The 20,987-nt window shown below is 35.4% G+C and overlaps 1 protein-coding gene across 1 annotated transcript in view; it reads right to left on the bottom strand.

The window, feature by feature from the left end:
- The window catches only part of LCP1 (lymphocyte cytosolic protein 1), a 46,976-nt gene that overhangs the window by 16,012 nt on the left and 9,977 nt on the right, over window positions 1-20,987 (bottom strand). The window contains exons 2-10 of the mRNA XM_016136435.2: window positions 13,157-13,244; window positions 12,395-12,558; window positions 12,102-12,231; window positions 10,567-10,699; window positions 8,300-8,381; window positions 6,563-6,728; window positions 5,081-5,223; window positions 2,242-2,337; window positions 359-554 (exon numbers count right to left, since the gene is read on the bottom strand). Of these exons, the coding sequence (XP_015991921.1) occupies window positions 359-554; window positions 2,242-2,337; window positions 5,081-5,223; window positions 6,563-6,728; window positions 8,300-8,381; window positions 10,567-10,699; window positions 12,102-12,231; window positions 12,395-12,558; window positions 13,157-13,220 (1,174 nt within the window). The 5' untranslated portion in view covers window positions 13,221-13,244. The remainder of the gene's footprint in view (window positions 1-358; window positions 555-2,241; window positions 2,338-5,080; window positions 5,224-6,562; window positions 6,729-8,299; window positions 8,382-10,566; window positions 10,700-12,101; window positions 12,232-12,394; window positions 12,559-13,156; window positions 13,245-20,987) is intronic.

Below are 20,987 nucleotides of genomic sequence, written 5' to 3'. Positions count from 1 at the left end.
CTGTAATTTCTTGCCTCTGGAAATTAACACTCAGTCCATTAAGTGTATAAATTAGATTTTTGGAACTCAGGATTTATTTCATCTGATAATTAAATGCATTGTCTTCCCTAAAACAATTCTGACAATGGATGAAGCCCATGTATTATGGATGTGATATAATAGTATTTGATTATTCTTGCTTGTGGGTAATTGACCTGATTAATCTATGTATTATTTTTGTTATGTACCAGAGAATCGATAACCTGTTTGCAAATCTTCCCTGACACGTGAAGGGTTTATATTTGCTTAGGAGGTGATTTTGGATTGCCTAGAATTGCAAATGTCTTTCCAAACTCTTTATTGACTGACTTCCAGTTACCTTCAAGAGCCCCCAAGTCGATGTCCTGGTTCTCTGGTTTATGCAGGGCAGGATATCTATTAAAGAGGTTGGCAATGAAAGCCAAGTTTAACTTAGGGTTCCCTCGGACAACATCTGTGGCTGTGACAAACTGCCTGCAGCCCAGCCTCTCTGCTTGCTGCAACATACATTCTGCCCTCTGGATGTCATCCTTCTCCTGCAACAACAAAAAAGTCATGTCAAGGCTGGGTCAAGGCACAAAGTAGATGTGGATAACAGAAAAAGAAATGGAAATATTATCAAAATCCTTAGTATTTAACCTCAAATAGACACTTAATAATAGCTATTATTACTTATATTAGCCTGAACCAAAGTCAGAAAGTCACAAGTACAAGGAATCTCTTAAGTTAAGAATCCCATCTCTACATAGAACCATTTCAGATAAATGGTTGGTTGTCCTATTTTTAAAGATAATCAGTAGATTCTACAATTTATTATTTAAACATGTCTTAATTATTTTCAACCATTAATATTATTTCTTGCCAGACTTAATGAGATTTTTGTCTACCAGAAATGTTTATTTATTAAGTAATAAATTATATTCCTATTTTCAGTTCATCAAAGATATTTACATCTGCCAATAAGAATTTCTGATTAGTATAACCACCTTTCCCACACTGAGTTGATATACTGGCAACTCAAAATATATTGAGTTTTTTAAGCTACATATTGTCATTAATAATTATGTAATATTAATTTGGCTTTTGCAAACTTCAGATTGAGAACAACTCACTGAACAAGTAATTAGTTCTAGAGAATCTCCAGTCATTTGTAAAAAGACTCTTAGAAAACAAAAGTTTTGTTGAATTATGGTCCGCAGTTCTTAGAGTGTTTAAGAGCCTATGAAAACCAACTTCCAGGAAACAGATCTTTAAACTATAATTATTTCTTAATATGATGTTTTACTAGATAACATTTCATGAGATTTACTTCTCATTCAGGAATGAGTTAATTTTAATATGAACTTATTGTATTTAACTCTAATGACATCAAATGAGGCACAAAAACGGGTAAGGCGATTTCTCAAGATCAATATTAAAGTGGTAGCAAAACTGAAATTTTAACATTCAGACCTATGTTGTATCGTTTTTAAGAATGCTCAAACCAGACACTTCTAAGAACTCATATGATTCTGCCCAGTCCTTTTCTCCCAATCTCCTAGGTGAATTTTGGAGCTATCCTAGGTTTAAATCCTTGCTGTTTTAGGTATTGGCTCTTTGGCCATGAGATAATTACTAGCTTCTCTGACCTTCAGTTTTCTCAACTATGTTTAACACTTACCTTAGTGATATTTGCAAGGATTAAAGGCTGTTTATGCAACATGCCTCCTACAGTACTGGGCGCACTGGAGGAACTTGGCAAGTGGGGATTTCTCTTTTTATTATTACTTGAGGTAAAGAGCCCCAGCTTTGGATCAAATAACTTCCAATAATCTGTCATATGATCTTGGACATGTTAATTAGCCCTTTTTTCATCACTTAAAGTGATAATTTATTTACTTGTATAAATACCCCATCTATTTCCAGAAATAATACTCAGGTACCTAAAATGGAAATACTAATACTTCTTGGTGCCACAGAGCCTATTACATGATGGGACATACACAGAAGTACCTAGCATAGTATATGGGCATTTAGTTAGTATTAGTTTCTTCCTTTCCTTAATGTTAATTTCCAGATTTAATTTCTCATAATTATGATCCAAAGCTGTTAATAGTTTTTAATAGTTTCAACAGGGCCTTAAGCAGAGATGTTCAATCTTGAAACCCCAGAGGCAGGGTCATGCAGGTCAATAGAACTGTCAACACAAAAGTTCTCTAAACACAACTTGGAACATGGCCTTACCCTTAGTCCTGACATGTCAATAACAACAGCAGGAATACCTTCTTCATCTCCTTTTGGAGCCACCTGCTCAAGTAGGTGGTAATAAGCTTTTGAGTCCTGTGAGAAATTAAGAAGTTACAATTTCAAATTACATACTTAGGATAACAACAATTTCCTAAAAGCAAATGTATTTCATTTCTTATTCGACTATCATTCAAGAATGCAACTTAATTAACAAAGCTGGAAACATTCACTAATTTGAATTTTGTAATTGTCTGTTTATCTTCTCTATTTGCCTTCCTTTTTAAAAATGAGTATAACAATTAAATATACAGGACAGACACAAAAGGCAACCCAAAGATGGAAATATTATTTTTTTGTCTTTAAGGGAGAAAAATAATTTACTTATATGTAATAAATTGTATGCAGGAAAATGAATATTTTATATTGCTATAGAAGTCAGTCAGCTAAAGTTTAATTTCTTTAAAAGTGACAGAAAAAGGAAGCAGAAGTTTAAAGCAGAGTTTTAAAAATACATTTAAATGGAAAATCAGCAAAAGATTTTTAATAAACAGTCTTTATGTAAAAGGAGAGAGATATTAAGATGCACTTTAAGATGACAAGTGCATGTAATGTTTATCTAGAAGCTGGAAAATGTAGTTAAGTTTAGTTATAGCAGATTGGGTATAGATACTGAATTTTTATATTTTCTTAGATTCTGAAAATATACTTATTGACAAAAAGAATTCTCAGAATCATAGTCTTAAAATTATAAATGTATTCTCATTCAATGAAAGCATACAGATTTTCAAGTAATGTACTTAAACCATATGAAGAAATTATATTTTTCTTGAAGACTGAAAAATCAGCTGTTGTCACACATATATATTATATATTTATTATATATTATATATTATATATATTTTAAACTAGGCAAGGCCTGGGGAAAGCAGAAGTATGCTCACCATCAGTGACAATAGAAAGATGAAAACAAGAAAATGCCAGCCATTGATGTTGCACTTAAGGAACCAAATTTAGAATTTTGTCTCTTTTTTATGCCTTTCTCTCCTCTTACTTTTCATTGTAGCTATTTAAAAGTCAGTGCAAGTTCCATGAAGGTGTTATACACAAATAAAATCTGCCTACCACGTGTTACATCTGTTTAGCCTTGCTAAGAGTTGCCTCATTTGATCTGATCCTAAGAAATATTTCTCATTTGTTCTATTGTGGGCATTCTTACCACCTTTGCTGATGGTGCAATTTAAGGATATCTCCCAAAGTTGCCTATTGCTCAGACATACATGTCACAGTGTTGACCCTGGTTGGGATGCAGCTATGAACAAGCTGTGAACAGGCACAACTACTGTGTAAATGCTCAGCTTGCCAGTTCCCATCTCATATAGATACTTCCCAAGTCCAAAATGGTTATTATCATAAATAACTTAGGCTTCAGTGATGGCAAGTCAGGAAAATTCATGGCTTAGATTAAGCAGCCTAATTTTGGCTGAAACAATTTTAGAGCTTAATTGTTGAACACAAAGGGAGAGATGTTTTTCAGCTCCTATTAAATCCCAGTTTGGTCGGTGGTGCTAGAAGACTGTTAATACCAATGAAAGTGGTGTAGTTAAAAAAATGAATTTGGCATTATTACTTTAAGTCCAAAGGAATGGGAGACTTTACATTTAGAAGTTTCACTCTAACTGGCACTATACCTAACAGACACTGAGTTCTAAAAGCCAGGAGTCCGCAACAGGTGGAAGCTGTCACTCAAAAAATTTTAAGCCTGGGTTGACTCCTGGTGAGTCATGTAACCTTTCCTCTGACTTTTTTTGGAGAAAATTTCTTTAAGTTTTGAGAAAGTGGAGACTGAAATATTTTTATTCCAGTATCTCATACCATTTGCTCCTCCATCATTCCTTACTTCACCTTAAGCTCTTTCTATTTTAGCCCATCTGTCATCGATGTCAATAACTGTTTCCTTTCACCTTGACATGGAACTTTTCATAAAATGGAAAAAGATAGTATAAGCTCTTCTCAAACTTGCCCATTTGGATCTCTGTTGTAGGACTTATTATAATGTCTTCTACATGCTCTGTGGTAAATTCTCATTGCAGATGGTTTCAAGAAACATTATCTTTCAAAAATCACTCTGGGTTATACAAAGGAAAACTTTTTAAGAAATGTACGAGCTGTTTTAGAGTGGTAGTACAGTGTGATGGTAAAGTACAGGGAAAATGGAGACCAACTGCTGGATTTGAATCCTGACTTTATCCCCAGTTATGTGAACTTGAACAAGTTACTTAAAATCTCTTTATCTCTGTTTCCTTATCTGTAAAATAAGAAAATAATAATCCTTATCTCAAAGGTTTGTTGTGAGGATTAATGAGTCAATACGTATATAAAGCAGTTAGAACAGTACCTGGCATGCAATAGACACTGTTTACTAGTATAAATGTAATTAGAAGAGCCCTCATTTAATTTTTTAAAGGAATCCTGATCTGATGGTTTCATTTATAAAATCAGAAAAGACATTACAATCCTACACTTATTTGAAAAGCAGTCTTATCTCTTACCCTCTATCTCATCCTTGTCCTTTCCTGATATTGAAACTCCAAGGGAGAGCTATCTCCCCCTTTGTTTCTGTGCAGTCTCAAGGACTTCAGACACATCTGCCTGTGGCCCAGTGCTAGACATGCGCCTGAACTTGAGAACAGCAGGGGCTCTAAAACAGCACCGGCCACAATCTAACTAACCCCAGAGCTCTGAACAGACATAGCCCAATGTCTTTGTCTTTTCTCCATTGACACCCAAATTTTCTTCTTTGATGCAGTCAGTCATGTTCAAACTATAGTGCTCTTACCTTGATGTCAGTACTGAAGTTGCTGATTTTGCTGCAGCCTGAGTTTTCCAAGTGGTAATTAGCCCATCGCAGCAGGAGCTCCTCAGGAGAGAGTTTCATTAAATCCTCCAGACTCTCCCCTTCTCTCAGAAGAGCAATCAGAGCTGAGGAAGCACAAACAGCCAAAAGAGAAAAAAAAATGAATGCAGATGCTATTTTGGGGGATTAGTTATAACTTTCATTGAGCTCACTGGAAAGCCAAAAATAGCAACATTATCTCTCTGTGGTAGTACTTCCCATGGAGCAAACACTTTATTATTATTTCTTAAAAAGAGGTGTAGGCATCATAAGCTTATTTATTATCCCTATTTTTCAGATGGGAAAGAAAAGGCACCAATGAATCTTAATCCTGTACCAAAGAATATGGTGGCATAGCCCCAGAAATAACCAAGACTATTGGCTCAGAATGCTCCACTGGGTCTGTCAGACTACATTTCATGAGATGACAACATTTTTGCTTTTAAGACATCAGTTTTGTAATAACAATGCTCTCTTGACTATTCCCATAGGTGTCTTATATTTCAGTGTTTACCTGCATAATTGTAGCTTCTCAAAAAGTACAATCAACTCTTTCCTCTGTGTTTCCCAAGTGAATAAATATTTCTTGCTCAGCTAGGATGTTTAAATTTAGCTGAGGTCATTATTTGCAAATCAATAGTCTTTCTCACAGGTTTTGAGTTCTCTGTTTTTTTTTTTTTAATATTATATTTAATGTATTGGTTATATTATCCCAGGATTCTTTACTGGTTATTATGATTTGGATATTAAGTATATAATACGAATATACTGTACTTTATATATGAAGTATAAGGATTAGAGTTTAGCTACAGATTTCATATTGGTAGGATCTGTATTAAGAATCAGAGAGCAGCATTGCATTTTATATGACTGTTATCAATATCTGCTACTGAAGGCAGGGCTGTAACTGTCCAAATGCGGAGGGGATGCTGAGAGCAAACAGAAAGAGATGAATAGTCACATATTTAGTTGAGAACTTTGAAACCCTAAATATAATTTTCTATTGTCTTGGTGAGAAATAGAACAAATTTCTCCTAATCGGTTGCTATCACTGCAGTATAGGAATATGAATTGCTTCATAAAATACAAGTTGAACATAGACTTATTTGTTGTAAAGTGTCTACAGGCAAAGTTAACTCAGAAAAACTCTTGAGGTTGAAGTTGCAGACAGCTAGACTGAGCTGTAGGTTTTAAACATGCATTATTATTAGTCTGTAGTCTTAAGCTTTTGCTCCATTGTTTTTAAAAAATCTGGTTAGTGTGGATAGAATTAGTTACAGTAATATAATAAATTCAATATCATTACAGTTTTCAAAAATTGAGAATTCTGAACTTGACTATTCCTGACATCTTCCTCCTATAGCCACCCAAACATGTGTTAATAAAAAGCCACACCATTAATAATATTTGAAGCTTTGCTTATACCTTCATTTCTGCTGAGTTCAATGTCGGCAAACAACCCAATCTTGATGACTTGCCACAGAAGTCCTAGGACCAGGTAAGGCTTCCCCTCCTTTAAGTCCTCGGCTCCGATGTTAACCACATGGCACCCAATGGCTGAGGCAGAGTTCAGAGCCAGGTTCAAATTCTCCTGAAGGGTAAAATGTATGCAAGTTTTGTTTTTTACTTTGCAAATGCCAAATGATGATTACTGACTGGCAGCAGTCTAAAGGCATGGTCTTCACTAGATTTTAACACTGAGAAAAAGCAATGAGCAATAATTGGAAAAGAAAATCCAATAACTCAGACACAGAGCTCATACAGTGCTTCATCAATCTAACCAGAACCCTGAGTTGAAGGGCCATCCTGATCAGGATGAAGCAAATGAGTCTTACATTTTTCCATCTTGCTCTGTTTTGGAGCCTTCATACTCAATATCTCCATTAGCTAGAAACAAAAGGGGCAGGACAAGCCCTAATTGTTTTGTCACTGGCTATCTTAAATGACACAATTGTTGATTATCAAGATCATAGAAGAGAGTAAGAAACAGCATTTTGACTTTTGGATTGGGTATTAAAAAATGAAAAAGATAAAAATCAAATGCTTAGAAAAGATAGAGTGGTTCTTACTATGACAATTTGTTGAATATTTGTAACATCTAGGGACCTTGAATATACACACATCTACACAAGCACACATACATATGCACATGTGTATAGATTATATGTTCTTATCACTAACAACAATATACGTAATGTAACTCATATTCAGTTGAAATAGGGTCAATGAAATTTTCATTGACTCTATATATTATTCTTGGGTCCACAAAGGAGGAGATATCAGAGTTGGAATTATATAGAAGTTGGTTTTATGACAAATTAACAAAACGAAATGCAGGTCACCAGTGAATTTGGAAGGTACCTATGAGAAGAGTGGATTTTTGCCCTAGTTAGAGCTCAAACGATGAGTGAAAAATATGATTTCTCCTTATAGATGAGAGTAAATTTAACATAAACATGTTCATATAGATTTAATCATCAATGTTCTCTTTGGTTAATATTTCTATTTTGAAAGTACACAGGGTTGCTAAAATCCAAACAGGATGTAACATTGTTTATGATTTTAGAGGTAAGACATGGCTTCTCACCTATTGTAAGAGAATTACAATAATGTTAAAATACTGAAACATAGCATAGAAATATAATTTACTACTGGTTATTGTTTCAGTTGATCAACACATTGAAGGCATTAAAGCAATTTATATTTATCATGCTGGTGGCTGTAGCCAATGGCACTGTGAAGGCTACCAGAGCACTTTCCGTTTTCTACCACCTTACTTCTTAGAAAGGCTTATCTCTTTAGCTAAAATGCTGTGTGTTTGGCATAAGCTCAAAGATAAATTGCTAGGGAAAGTTTGAATTAAAACTTTAGCCTGTGTGAATTTTATTCATGAGTGGTCAAAAACAAACAAATAATTCCCCAACTACTAATACCCCATTAACCTTCTCCACCTCCAATGCCCTCTACCCTCACCCTTGTTATATTGATAGAAGATAAAACAGAAATGTGTCGCTCTATCCCCGTTAATTATAACATATCACTAGCCGAAAGCCTGGATTCTGGGAATAACGTCTGAGCCCCCGAACAAAGCTGATTCAACAGTTATCGTGTTTATTCATTTCAAGAACAATCCTCTGTGAAGGTAACAGAAAGAAGACATACCTGAATAGTGAAAGGGGTGAGTTTCTTTTTGTTGATTGTTCTTTCATCGATTGTGTCTGGCACTGATAGGTTGATCATTTTACTGAAGGAGATACAATTAGATTAAAGAAAGGCTTCTGAATAACAGGACCCAGTAACACTGAATTTAAATTCTAGCAATACCATAAGCAGACAACTGGCAACATAATCTATGCTATCCAGAGTTTAGATATAAAATCAGTTATGCAATTTTGACTAGATTCGAACTTTCTGTGGGGAAAGGTTAATGTTCTAAAGTCATACTAGTATACTGAGCCAGGAAATAAGGACCCCATTTCATTCACTTATCTTAAAAGCTACAAATTATCTTGGTTCCCTTAGCAAATTAGGAAATTCTGGGTGGATAGCTAAAGCAAATCCCCCATGAATAGTTTACTTTCTCAGCCATAAATTATTCCACTATATAAAAGATTGCTATACACTTTTGAGCTCATATAATAATGCCTAAATTTCTATTTGACACCTGGTCAAACTCTATACCTTTAATTAATCACATGATAAAATGTTTCACGTCTTCCTATAGTCATCATATCAGCACTCTAGAAATTTCACCCACTCAGGTATCTAATATGTTGATCGGATACCCCAAACAAGCATATATTGTTTATGAAAAACTGATTTTATCCAAGTTAACATTGGTTTAACCTTCAATGGGGTATAAAAATTAAATTTTCTTAGGTTGCCTTCATCTTATTTTTTAAAAAGTTAAAAAAATACAAAGAAACAACAAAATCAAAGAATGGTAAATAACTGTGACTATTTTTTTTTTAATGAGAAGAGAAATTGACATTAACATTTTTTTCCTAACAATTTTAAAGCAATACTTTCTTTTGTGTGGTTATTCTTTAAAGATGTATTTCTATAACTTTATCATGAGTGTATACATATATTTAAATAAAAGTTACCTTACTGCGATATAGGTATTGCAGTAAAACAAACTCCTAAATCATCATTTGAAAAATATGAAACTGGAGAGAACTAGAAGCTCTTAGAGATGGTGGAGCACAGGGATGACTTAAAAAAGTGTAAGATATCCCCTGTCATTGAACAGCATATAGTCTAATTACAGAGACAAAATATCTGGACATAAAAAGTTGCATAACAGTCCAATGCAGAACATTATAATGGCTCCCAAAATATTACAAATAATATGAGCTATAAAAATTCAGTGAAGGAAGAAATCATTGGGAGTTGGGCTAGACCAGAAAATTATCCACAAGTCGATTTATATAGAAAGAGAGGATGGCTAAAGGCATTCTTAATAGAGAAAAATAAAAGGTAAAACCACAGTTGCAAGGTACAAGAAAGACTGAGTAGGAAAGAGTGAGTAAGCTTGGTAATACATTCTGTCATTCATGAAGCCATCCACTCAGTACCCTGGGGTGGGTACCAGCGTCAGAGGATCTTGAGAGGTACAATTAGAAGGAGATTGATGGAAGGTCACGGGGTGGGTTGGGCACCAACCTAAGGAATCAAGACTTGATCATGTTGGCTAGGGTTTTTATTTTATTTTATTTTATTTTATTTTATTTTATTTTATTTTATTTTATTATTTTATGTATTTTATTAAAATATCAAAAGTGGAAATTCTCTGGTCAAAGCAGAGAAGGGGGTGCTCAAAGTTTGCCCTTCAACTCCTGCGCCCACCTGAGACTGGTCATTTCAAGCCTCCTCACTAACACTATGTTTTATGATGACAAAGAAGTTGCTAAAGCAAAAGCCACAAAGCCATTTTCAAAGACATCATTGTGAATTGACCAACTGTGTTTCGAGGCCTCCCATGGAGTGAATAGATTCCTCCCTCAGTTGTATATTTGTATGCACCACTCACAAATCCTTTTGCATAAGGACTTGCATTGGATTGCTCCAATTATCATACTGCTATCTTCCATCTACTCTCACGTAAGCCATGCTCCCATAAAGCAAAATGGTATATATTTCAAAAAATAGTTGCTTTTGACCTTGTATTATTATATCTCTATGTTTATGTTTGTCTTTGTACTGGGCATCCCTCTCGTCCACCCCACAAATAGTAGTTTTACATATCTCATTACAAGTTGCTCTTGAAATTAGTTTGCTCTCCTAGACCTGCCAAATAAAAGTCTAGAAAGCATTATGGGTCCAGCTGATCACTAAAGGTATTTGGTCTAGGATAAACACAGTTAATTATTGATATTCCAGAAAATTCTAGGGAAACCTTTGGAAACAAAGAAGGAGGTTTTATTTACCAAAGGACAATGCCATCCCCAACAGCATTGAAGAGATCATTTGTGTTTGGATTCATTGGAATGACATGTCGACAATCAGGGTCATTTTCCAAGGCTTTGTTTATCCAATTGACAAAGGCATATTTCTCTTCCTCTGCAAGTAAATGATTAAAAGTAGACTTATATTCAAAGTAATATTCTGACATAAGCAAAATTATACATGTGGATCTTAGATTCTCATGCCTAGGAGAGACATTGCAAGGTTCTCTCATCAATTATCCTATCATCTCACATTTATTGACATTTAAAAATCTCAGATGACTGGGGAAATAGGCACAGAATTTCTGTTCATTCCAAGTCATAAAACATACAGCAAGTGTGTTTATATATATGCATACATATGTGTATATATATATACATACACACACATATATGTGTATATATAAACACACACATGTGTATATATGCAAATATATTATATTATATTTAGAAGGAAATATATTATATCTATATTTATGTATGTAAATATGTAAATAATAAAGATATTTTTCTTTAGGTTTACATAAAATTTAAATATAAATGTGCTCTAATTTTTACAGGATAAAATTTAGGGTATGTCTTTAGCCCTGATGACTTAAATGGGATGATCACAGACAATCATTGCGATATCTCTGAGTTTCTTTATAGTGAAATTCCTATGAAATGAAATCATTTGTGACATAATCTTTCTTTCCTATCAGTAAAGCTGTTAAAAGTGAACTTTAGAAATTGTAATAATAACTCAAGTTATGCCTTTATAGCCCAGCACTGTTTCTCAAATTGTATGTCATTGAAAACAATAGTGTCCCTCAGAAGGATCCCAAGTCACAAAAGTTTGAGAAACACTGCTTATCACTGTCTCGAAGTTTCATAATGCACATTCACATAGCAAAAAGCTATGAAAATAGTTTTTGTATTTAAAATGTATTTAAAAATAAAAGGCCAAACTTTGTCTAGTGATTACAGATGGTACTTAAACATGAACTTATCTTTAAGATTAATTAATGTTTCAAAGAATTCATTTTGGTCGTTGTTGGACTGCTGTACTCTTTGGGCTATTAGAAGTTTCCATTAAGGCTGTTGGATGACAGCCTTCATAGTCTTCAGAATAAATATATAACTTTCTTTTAAATCAGTGAAAACAAATTTTGAACACCTCAGTAGGCATTAAGAATAATCATGAAGTTTGAAAGTAGAAGCCTAAGAGTTTCATTTTATCTAAAAGATTTACAAAAACATTCTGGCAGGCTTTAATGTATTTTTTAAATGCTGACAAGATTATTTTGTATTGGGCCTATGTAGAGCTGGCCAACTTAGGAAAACAGGCAGTAGTTAATAAATTTATCTTAACTTGTCTTTCTTTGCACCCCTTAAGTTGGAATACCAAGTTTAGAATTTATAACCCCAGAAGACATGATCCTTTCTGCATGGTTCCCTTACCCCCTGCCCTTAGGTCTCTCTCTCTCCTCGTGCCAACACTCCCCCTACCTCCACTCATACCCATTAGTACAGCTTACCTGAATATGAGTGTTGGGTGCCAACACTAGACTGCTCTGAGGTACCACCAATTGCACAGATCCCTTCCTTCTTATTGATTGCTTTTCTAAAGGTCTTGGCAACATCTGTGCTTTTTAGGCCATGAAAAACCTGCAAAAATATAACGTATTTTTAGAAATCCAATATGTAATCAAGAAAACCATAAAGAGTACATAATGTTTCAGCAAGGACAGTGGGAATGTATTTTTGGATATTTTTTGAATTGAAGTTCAAAGTTTCAAATGCATCTCCTTGTATACTGTATCATACTCACCTTGATAAATTCGTCAAAGCTGATCCTTCCATCCTGGTCGAGATCACCTGTAGCCATTAGGTTTTCTGTAATTTCTCTCACTCTGTACCCAGGCAGAGGTAAGCAAGCAGCCTTGAACAAGTCGTTCAACTCATTGCAGCTGATGTACCCATTGCCATCTGTATCTGTAAGGTAAATGATGAGCTGAAGTTTCAGAGAAATTCAGCTAAAAGCATGAAGAGAAGTGAGAGAAGGCTAGATGGGAGGTGAGAAGGCAACAGAGGCAATCATTCAGGGGTCACAGCCTGACCCCATGCAAGAGTCAGAATCTCAAAAGAGGTTCTGTTGCTATTGGATACAGGCATTAGCATCACTTCCAATATCCAAGAGTTATAATTTCAAAACAGAGGCAACAGAATCTGAAGAGACTCTGATAGAATCAGATGGTGAAATAAATCCCAGGTTTAGAGATAAAGAATGAGAAAAAGTATAAAATAATAGAAAACCATAGAAAACCAAAGGAAGTAGACACAATAAAAACATTAGACTGAGGGACCATTTCCAGGAAAAGTTACAGGTGAGAAAGGATCCATATTCCATATTTTGATAAAGAAAGAAGGATTTTTCTTGAAGTATATCTTTCAGAACTAAGTTCCCCAGCTCCTTTACCAATACCTGTCACTTCTGCTATTTTTTTTTTTGTTTTACCATTTCATCAACTCTGTCCTGAAGCTACTCAATAAAGAAGAGAACTGTGCCATTTGAAGGACCAAGTCTACTCACCAACTTTGGCAAAAGCTTCTCTGAGCTCCATCATTTCTTCATCGGACACTGATCCTCTGGCCATTTTTTATTGCTTTAGGCAACAGATCTACAGAAGGTGAGAACATAAGCAATGACTGTTGTGTCTATTAATTCTTAAAGCACAACATTAAGAAGCAATTTCCACTTTTCAAGTGAAGAAATATACCTCTGCATCCCTCATGATTTATAACTATCTTTCAAAAATGTAAAAAATAGCCAGTTTTTTTTTAACCCTGAATGTAGTGATTTCCAAAGACAGCCCTCACCAAATTCTCCTCTTCTTACATATATGAACTGCTGCTCACATCAGGAAGCAGAGCTTATTTTCCTCCCCTTGAGTCTGGGCTTATCCTATGACTGCTTTGACTATTTAGAAGGCTGGAGAATCCATGTCTAGAACTATAAACTTCTGCTTCCAGTATTTTGAAATGTTCATTTTTGGGATGTTCCCTCTTGGAACCAAACCACCATGCAGTAAGATGTCCAAGCCACATGAAGAAGCCAATGAAGGAGAACTGGGTATTTTGGTTGACAGTTCCTGCTGGGCTTCCAGCTGACAGGCAGTGTCTACTGCCAGCTAGCTACCTGAGTTGGGCATGTCGGGCATTTTAGATGTCCCAACTCCTCTGAGCTCCCAGATGTTCACAGTCCAAGCTAACAGAGTCAAAAGAAATTATAAAACGATTGATGTTTCAAATCACTAAACTTTGGAGTAGTTTGTTAAACAGCAATTATACAATGAAAACACTATTTTTACCTAGATGTCTTTTAGACATACTGTCAAATTCATATTTAAAAATAATATATTTGGCCAAGTCAACAGATAATTTTATAAGAAAGGAATTATCAAAGTTCTCGAAATATTTAGAGGAGAAAGGATATCTGACCCTCTAATAATTCACTTATGGGAATCTGAGACTTTAGGTGTTCTTTTCTTCAAAAGGCTAGTGTTGCTGCCCTCTAGTGGGTAAAAGGGAATGAAACAGAAAATGGATCATATTTTCCATGCCCCTAGCTAATAGGCAGGCACCAGCATGTTTCAAATAGGAGTCCCACTAAAGTTTACTGGATTTCCTAATGAAAAGGGGATAAGTGGGGTGAGACTGGAGGATGGGGTATTTCTATAATTATATTCTGGGCATTTTAGTAAAACTACTGATTTTTAAAAATATTTTCAATTTGTGACGGAATGTTGTTTTAGATTTATTTCCTTTTCCATATTTTCACATTATTCTATAATGTTGTACTTGTTCTCAGTGGAAACCACAACCACACAAAAAAAGGAAACTGTTTGAACACTTAAACCAACAGGCCAAAAATGCCAATGCTCAATTTAGCCAGCTCCCATCCATTATTTACCAATTTCCAACCTTGCCATGTGAATACACTAGTGTTTTCAAACTTTTGTTTCTCTAAGCCTCTCTTCATTAATGGAAACTTTGCATGTAAATAAAAGTGAACAAATAAAAAAAAATTCTGGGAGGTTTTGGTTGAAAAAATTCAAATGTCCTCCTGCTTCCACTATCCCACTTCCTTATCACCTTATGCACTGATGGGAGCTCTGGGGAACATGATTTTAAAATTGTGGAATTTTTTATTACCGATGAAATTTTATTTTATTATTATTTGCCTTATATATCTAAAAAGGTATTGGTCCATTGGATTCTTTGAATAGTAGTAGGAAATGCTGAGACCTTAACTATGCAAGCAATTCATTTACATATCACAGCAACCCTCATAGGTAGGTCCAGGCTATCTGACTGTCTTGTCTTCACTTTCTTCCTTCTGTTGTCTATCTGTCTTGTCTTTTTTGTCTATCTCTCTATCTCCCTCTCTCCTTTATTTCTTTTCTTTTTTCCTTATTTTTTACCATGATTTATTCCAAAAATAATGTAAACTAGGTTACAAAGATATCTTCAAACTTAAGCTCTAAACCAGTAAGATTATATAATTGGTGAGAAGAAGAAATAAGCATAGGTGAAATAAGATGTTGGCAGGGAAGAAAGAGCATTAATACTGCAAATACATGGTTAGGACAAGATATTTTGGGCTGTAAATCTAGTTCCAAGTTCCCTAGAAACAAATGCAAAAAGGGAAATATTAGTTACATAATTTACTCTACCTTCATCCAGGTTTTAAGAAGAAGACCTTGTATGATGTAGGAAACACAAGTTTTGTGATTCTTATAATGTCCCTCAATGAAGGCTGATAGTGTAAGTATAATATTCTCATTTTATAGAGCAGGAAGCAGAAACTCAAGAAATTTAAAATACGTATTTCAGATCACACAGCTAGGTAGAAGAGCAACTGGAATTCCAATTCATAGTCCTTTTTCTTCTCCCATGCTGTCTATTCAGGTTTAATGCCTTCATATTTCTATTAGATATTCATTTTATCCGTCCATCCATCCACTCAGAAATTATTCATTGTCTTTATTATGCTTAACCCATGGGTGACTAAACAGCTATAATATAGAGAGTGTATCTAAGTGTTCTGGCTTAGAAAGCTTTTGCTTTTGTGTGTTAAGAAATTGAGGCTTCTGTTTTAAGAAATTAGTATGTAACTTTGTATACTTTACTAAATTCTTGTGACTAATTTGGCTTGGTTCTCCTTTATACTCTCCACCAATACGCCACATATACATTAAGAGAAGGCTCTCCTCCATCATATTTTAATAAGGCCTTTGGTAAAATCTGATCTAAAGCCCTAGAGGTGGCTGACCCTTCTTGTTTTTAGGTATTTTAATACCTCTTTGTTCATGAATATTCATGGAACTATGAGATAAATCCATTCACTTAACAAATATTTAATGAATGCCTACTATAATCCAGGCAATATTCTTCATTTCAGGTCTACGCTGACATAGTTACCTTGAAGCATAAAACAATGTGAAAGGTAAAGAGAATGAATGGGATCTCTGACTATAAATTTGGGCCTATCCTTTAACATAAGAGTTTTAGATTTAAGAATACTATAAGAGACTGGTGAGAAATACAAGTAAAGGCAAGAAATGAGACTGCATAGTTAAGGTCAAGAGCAAGGCCAAGGAAGAAAGAAAAAATTACAGTGGTGAAAAATAAAGATCATGGTATAGTGAAAAAGTAGAAAAAGTATTTTAGTATAAAAATTGCATGGCCTATTCAAAGAAAAGATCTAGGAGGAGAATAAAAGGCATTATTTTAAAATCATGTGATGTTTAAGCCATGGCAGGTAGGTCAAGATGAAAAACTTGAGCATCTGGATAAGCACATTTTTATAAGAGATTTATAAATGGGATCAGCTCAGAGAAGCCACATAGTGAGACAGCTTTCAAATTTTAAAAACCCAAAACCTGTCAGTGATTTAAGAGCTAAAGGACGGGACAGTTGACTGAACTACTTTAAAAAATGAATTGGAGAAGCGATATTCAACAGCCTGTTACTGTGATACTGTGTTTTGGGTTATTGGGCCCAAACACAAATAGGTATATGAAGAGATTCTCTTTTAACATCAAAATGAGCAGAAAGTCCTAGAAACATGAACCAACATTTAGAGACAAAAGGAACCTAAGAAATAGTTTATTACAACCATCTCATTTTATAGACAAGGAATCTGAAGGTCCAATGAGATTAAATACTTTGTCTCTGTACAAGTTCTCAAAGCGATGCCAGGCTACAGTTTGTTGATGCAGTTGCTGGTAAGCAGAGCAGGAAAAGGATGGAGGGACCATTAGAAGGGCCATTTTGGTCCATAACTGAAAAGAGCCTTTTTAACTAATTGAACTGCATTCGCAAATGGCAGCATATACACAAAGCAGAGAAACAGGAAGAGGAGGCTATTTACATGAAGATCAGACCATTTCTAAGAAGGACATCACTGGGGTTAGAATCCAATGTTAAGTACTTTATATATAGTCTGTTAATGTGTTTGCCTGGAAAAAATACACTCATTTTAATGCATGCATTTGAAGATATGAGTTACAATATTGTTGATAAAATTCATAAAAGCAAATGGTGTTTTATTTTGCACATTACTGGCACCATATTGGCAGCAGACTATAGAGAGGTCACTGCAGTAATGAAGCATTGCTGAAGCATTTGGAGCCTGAAAAAAAAATGTAAGACATAATGTCTCTTCTAGAGAGTGAATGAGCAGTTTCTTCAGCTCTGCTCTACTGCCCTTGCAGTAAGTGTGGCCTTTGAACTACTTTATGTAGTGACTGCATCATCTAACTATGCCCTGCCAGAAACCATTTTAAGTAAGGTCTCTTGTAAATCAGTGGTGAATTTTAGATCTCATTTCTGAATCACTGCCCAAATCTAAAGAAGTGAAACATGAAATATATAGGACTTCAACACAAAATCTAAGAAGACAAATCTCAAACCCTTCTCTAGGTCACATCTGGTTGCAAGTTTTTCTTTGAGCATTTAAATTTATTAAATCAATAATTATAGAATCCCATGACATTTGGCCAAAGTGCCAGTTGCTCATTTTTATAAAATTGTCTTTAAAGTCATAAGAAAATCAAGTAACCTTTCAAAAGGCAAAAACCACAAAACCTGTTTGTTCCTTTAGATCAGTGAGTTTTGAATCCCTGCTCAAAGGAGGCTGGTACTTCCCAGATTGGTAGTAAAAACAAATTTCTTCTTATAATAAAAGCAACTGATTCAGGTTCCTGAAGTCTAAATATAGAAATTATCCGTAGGTGTTTACTATAGATCACTGTGCTATAGAATTTACAGAAGGAAATATGTTCTCTAAAATAAATATAAAACTAGAAGCTGAATTTTCTCTGAGGTGAGAGAAAACTGATAACTAAAGAAACAGAAAGGATGGAAAAAGATGACCTGTCCAGAGTGCGATGCTCATGAGCTAGAATTATTTTTCAAAGGTGTGCTGTGCTGGTCAGTATTTTGAATCAATATATTGAGGTCCAATTACATAATGGCCAGAATCAAGGATGCACCTGTAACCTGGCATCACATTGCCAAGGGACTCTTTTGAATGTGCCCTACTTTTTATGCAGTTTTACACAATGGGTAAAACAAAACTTGAAACTCAGGACCCAAATTCCTACCTTTACCTCAATAACTTCAGTATGTGTCCAGGGGAAAACTGTACACCTTCCCAAACATCTCAATGAACAGTAGGTAATTCAAAACAACATGTAATCTAGAACATGATTAATATTGTAATCTCTAATGTTAGACTATGATGACTTTAGGAGTACAACATAAAATACATAAAACTTTGACACAAAATGAAATATCCATAAGTTTTTGTAAAAACTTAGATAACAAAGCAGCTTTGCTTTCACTTTCATTTTACAAAATGGACCACTTTAGGGGATCTAACTATGAATAATTCCAGGGAAACAATTTGTCTATAGATACAGATAGATATACCAAAGCTTTATGTAAAAGATGGTTCTGAAATATATTTTAAAAATGATTTTGTTTTTAAGAAACTGAAGAATTATAAATACAGAAAGTCGCTTAAAGAGGCCCTTACAAATTCTTTTATCAAATCGAAATCTTCTTCAGGTCATCTTCTCTCTCCCTGCAGATTCACTGATTCTCTCAAGGGCTGCTCCAGGGTACAGAATTCTTATCTCTGCATTCTTGGAGGTAAAAAAAAAAAAAAATGCAGGGGGAAGCCTATTCACAGCACAGATCCAGCAAAGCTAGCAGTACACATTACTCCAAACCTGATGGACCTGATGGATCCACTGTAGTTTGATCACTCCACTGAGGAGTTTCTGAAGCTGTATAGCGTAGCACACAGAGCCTGGCTCTGTCACAAACTAAGGAGTGTCCACCACCTGTCTCCTTTCCCCTCAGCAAACACCCAACACCTTTGTTTTCTGCCAAGGATGTGATACAGAGCAAACCTCTTGCAAGCAAAGGGGATACTCTAGGCCATGGGTTGGGGAGGACCTCATTGTATTGGTATCTCTCTCCCTGGACTGTATGTACTCCTGGTGTTAATGTCTTGAAAATCCATAGCTACCCTTCATTTTATATTTCACCACCCAGACTTTTCTCTATTGAAAGTTCAGGGTATCCCCGGATCTTTTTAAAAAGCTGACTATTATTATGGGCTAGTTGATTTTTTATTATTATATGATTACTTCAATATCAGATGTCATTCATTCATTCATACGTTTATTTTTTCACTCCACCTATGAGTCTATAAACAAAGCACTACTCTGATTGTTGGGCTACAAGCATGGGGGTCACAAAGGCTGGGGCTTCAAGAAGCCCACGGTTACACATCAAGTTTCAAATACAACCTCCTGGGGTGCCTCTTCTAAAATGAACCTGGCATCTCTCCCATCCCCATCTAGCTCTTGCTCTTACCTCAGCAGAAGGTAAAGCTTGGTCCTCATGAATTCTCCTCACTGACAGAGGCAGATGCCCACTGTTTTCCTGCTCGGTACAGTGCAGGGAAGTTAACAGAGCAGCACGTGAGATATGCTTTCTGCGGTGTCACGGCATATAAGCTTAAGACATGTTGACTCGGTTCACTCCTAGTTTCTATGCAAGACTGTATGCAAATTGTCCCAGAAAGTGAACCATCCACTATTTTCTTAAAAATATCCAAATAAGGAAACTCTACAACCTCTCTGGTATCTCATATCCCTGCTCTGTAACTTAAATCTTTTTTTGATACAATTAAAGCTTCTCTCTTGAGCTATTCTCAGAGGGAATTACAGAAGCTGCTCAATTCATAAAAATTCTGTCACATGCCTTGGTGACTGCCACCAGGCTTTAAAAAATTCCTTTAATCTGTTTTGGAGGCTTATTTTCCAAATCTTTAATAGTTTGCTATCTTCTGGGTCTGTGTCAAGTTCCTTAAACGATAACATAAGATTAACAGAGTCATAGAATGCAGAGGTGAAGGTACATTAGAAATGATTTATTTGGCTACCCTTCTCCTGTCACAGTGGAATAAAATGACAACCCAGTTAAAGGATGTGCTCAACATCACAGCACTCACTGGGACTGGAGTCCAGACCTTCTCATTTTTCCTCTTTCCTTTATAATCAGTTTTCAAATCTAAGGGGGGATGCTGTTCTTTAAGTAAGACATGCTCAACATATAGTAATATAATTCCCTCATGATTTCAAATAGCTTATGAATATAATTTCATGTATGTTTTCCTGCATATAAAGGTAATAGAGGGAGGTGGCAAGAGAATTACAAATGTTAAGCTACATTCAGAGACTGCAATATGCCAATCAGCCTGCAGCCAGGTCAGGAAGACACCTTTAGCACGAAGGAAGATTTCTGCTGGGACTGCTAACAACTCATTCCCCATCCTTGTGAAAGGGAACCGGGAACCAACAGGATCATTCCCTATGGCTAAAACCATGGGGAACCTATGGATTAAAGGCTGAGAACTGCCAGCAGGACTTTAACTCTGCATATTCTTACCTTTTCACACTACACTCTTCCTCTTCCTCGCTGTATGTCTATATCAAAGGAAATGGATTAACAACGTCTTTTAAACTATAACTCACAGGAACTAAAGAGTGATATGTAAATTGAATTCCCTGAACACTCAGGGTCCCCCTCCCAGTGCCTTTACTCTGTCTCTCTCACTGTCCCTCTCACTCTCTGCCTCTGAGAGGAGACCACACTGTGGAGTATTATCCCTTTTCTAATAAACTTTCCTTTTAAATTCAGACTTTGGTGTGTCTGTTGAATTCTTTCTACACTGTTCACCAAAGGACCCTTGTCTTCTCTTGGTGTAGGGTTTGGTCTTCCCACCAACTTGGGAAAATTTGCCCTGTCCTCCATCAAAGGAAAACTATCTAGGTATTGAGAAG

Source organism: Rousettus aegyptiacus, unplaced genomic scaffold, assembly GCF_014176215.1.
Source record: "Rousettus aegyptiacus isolate mRouAeg1 unplaced genomic scaffold, mRouAeg1.p scaffold_m13_p_11, whole genome shotgun sequence".
NCBI lineage: Eukaryota > Metazoa > Chordata > Mammalia > Chiroptera > Pteropodidae > Rousettus > Rousettus aegyptiacus.
This window is presented reverse-complemented; position numbering and strand designations above follow the sequence as displayed.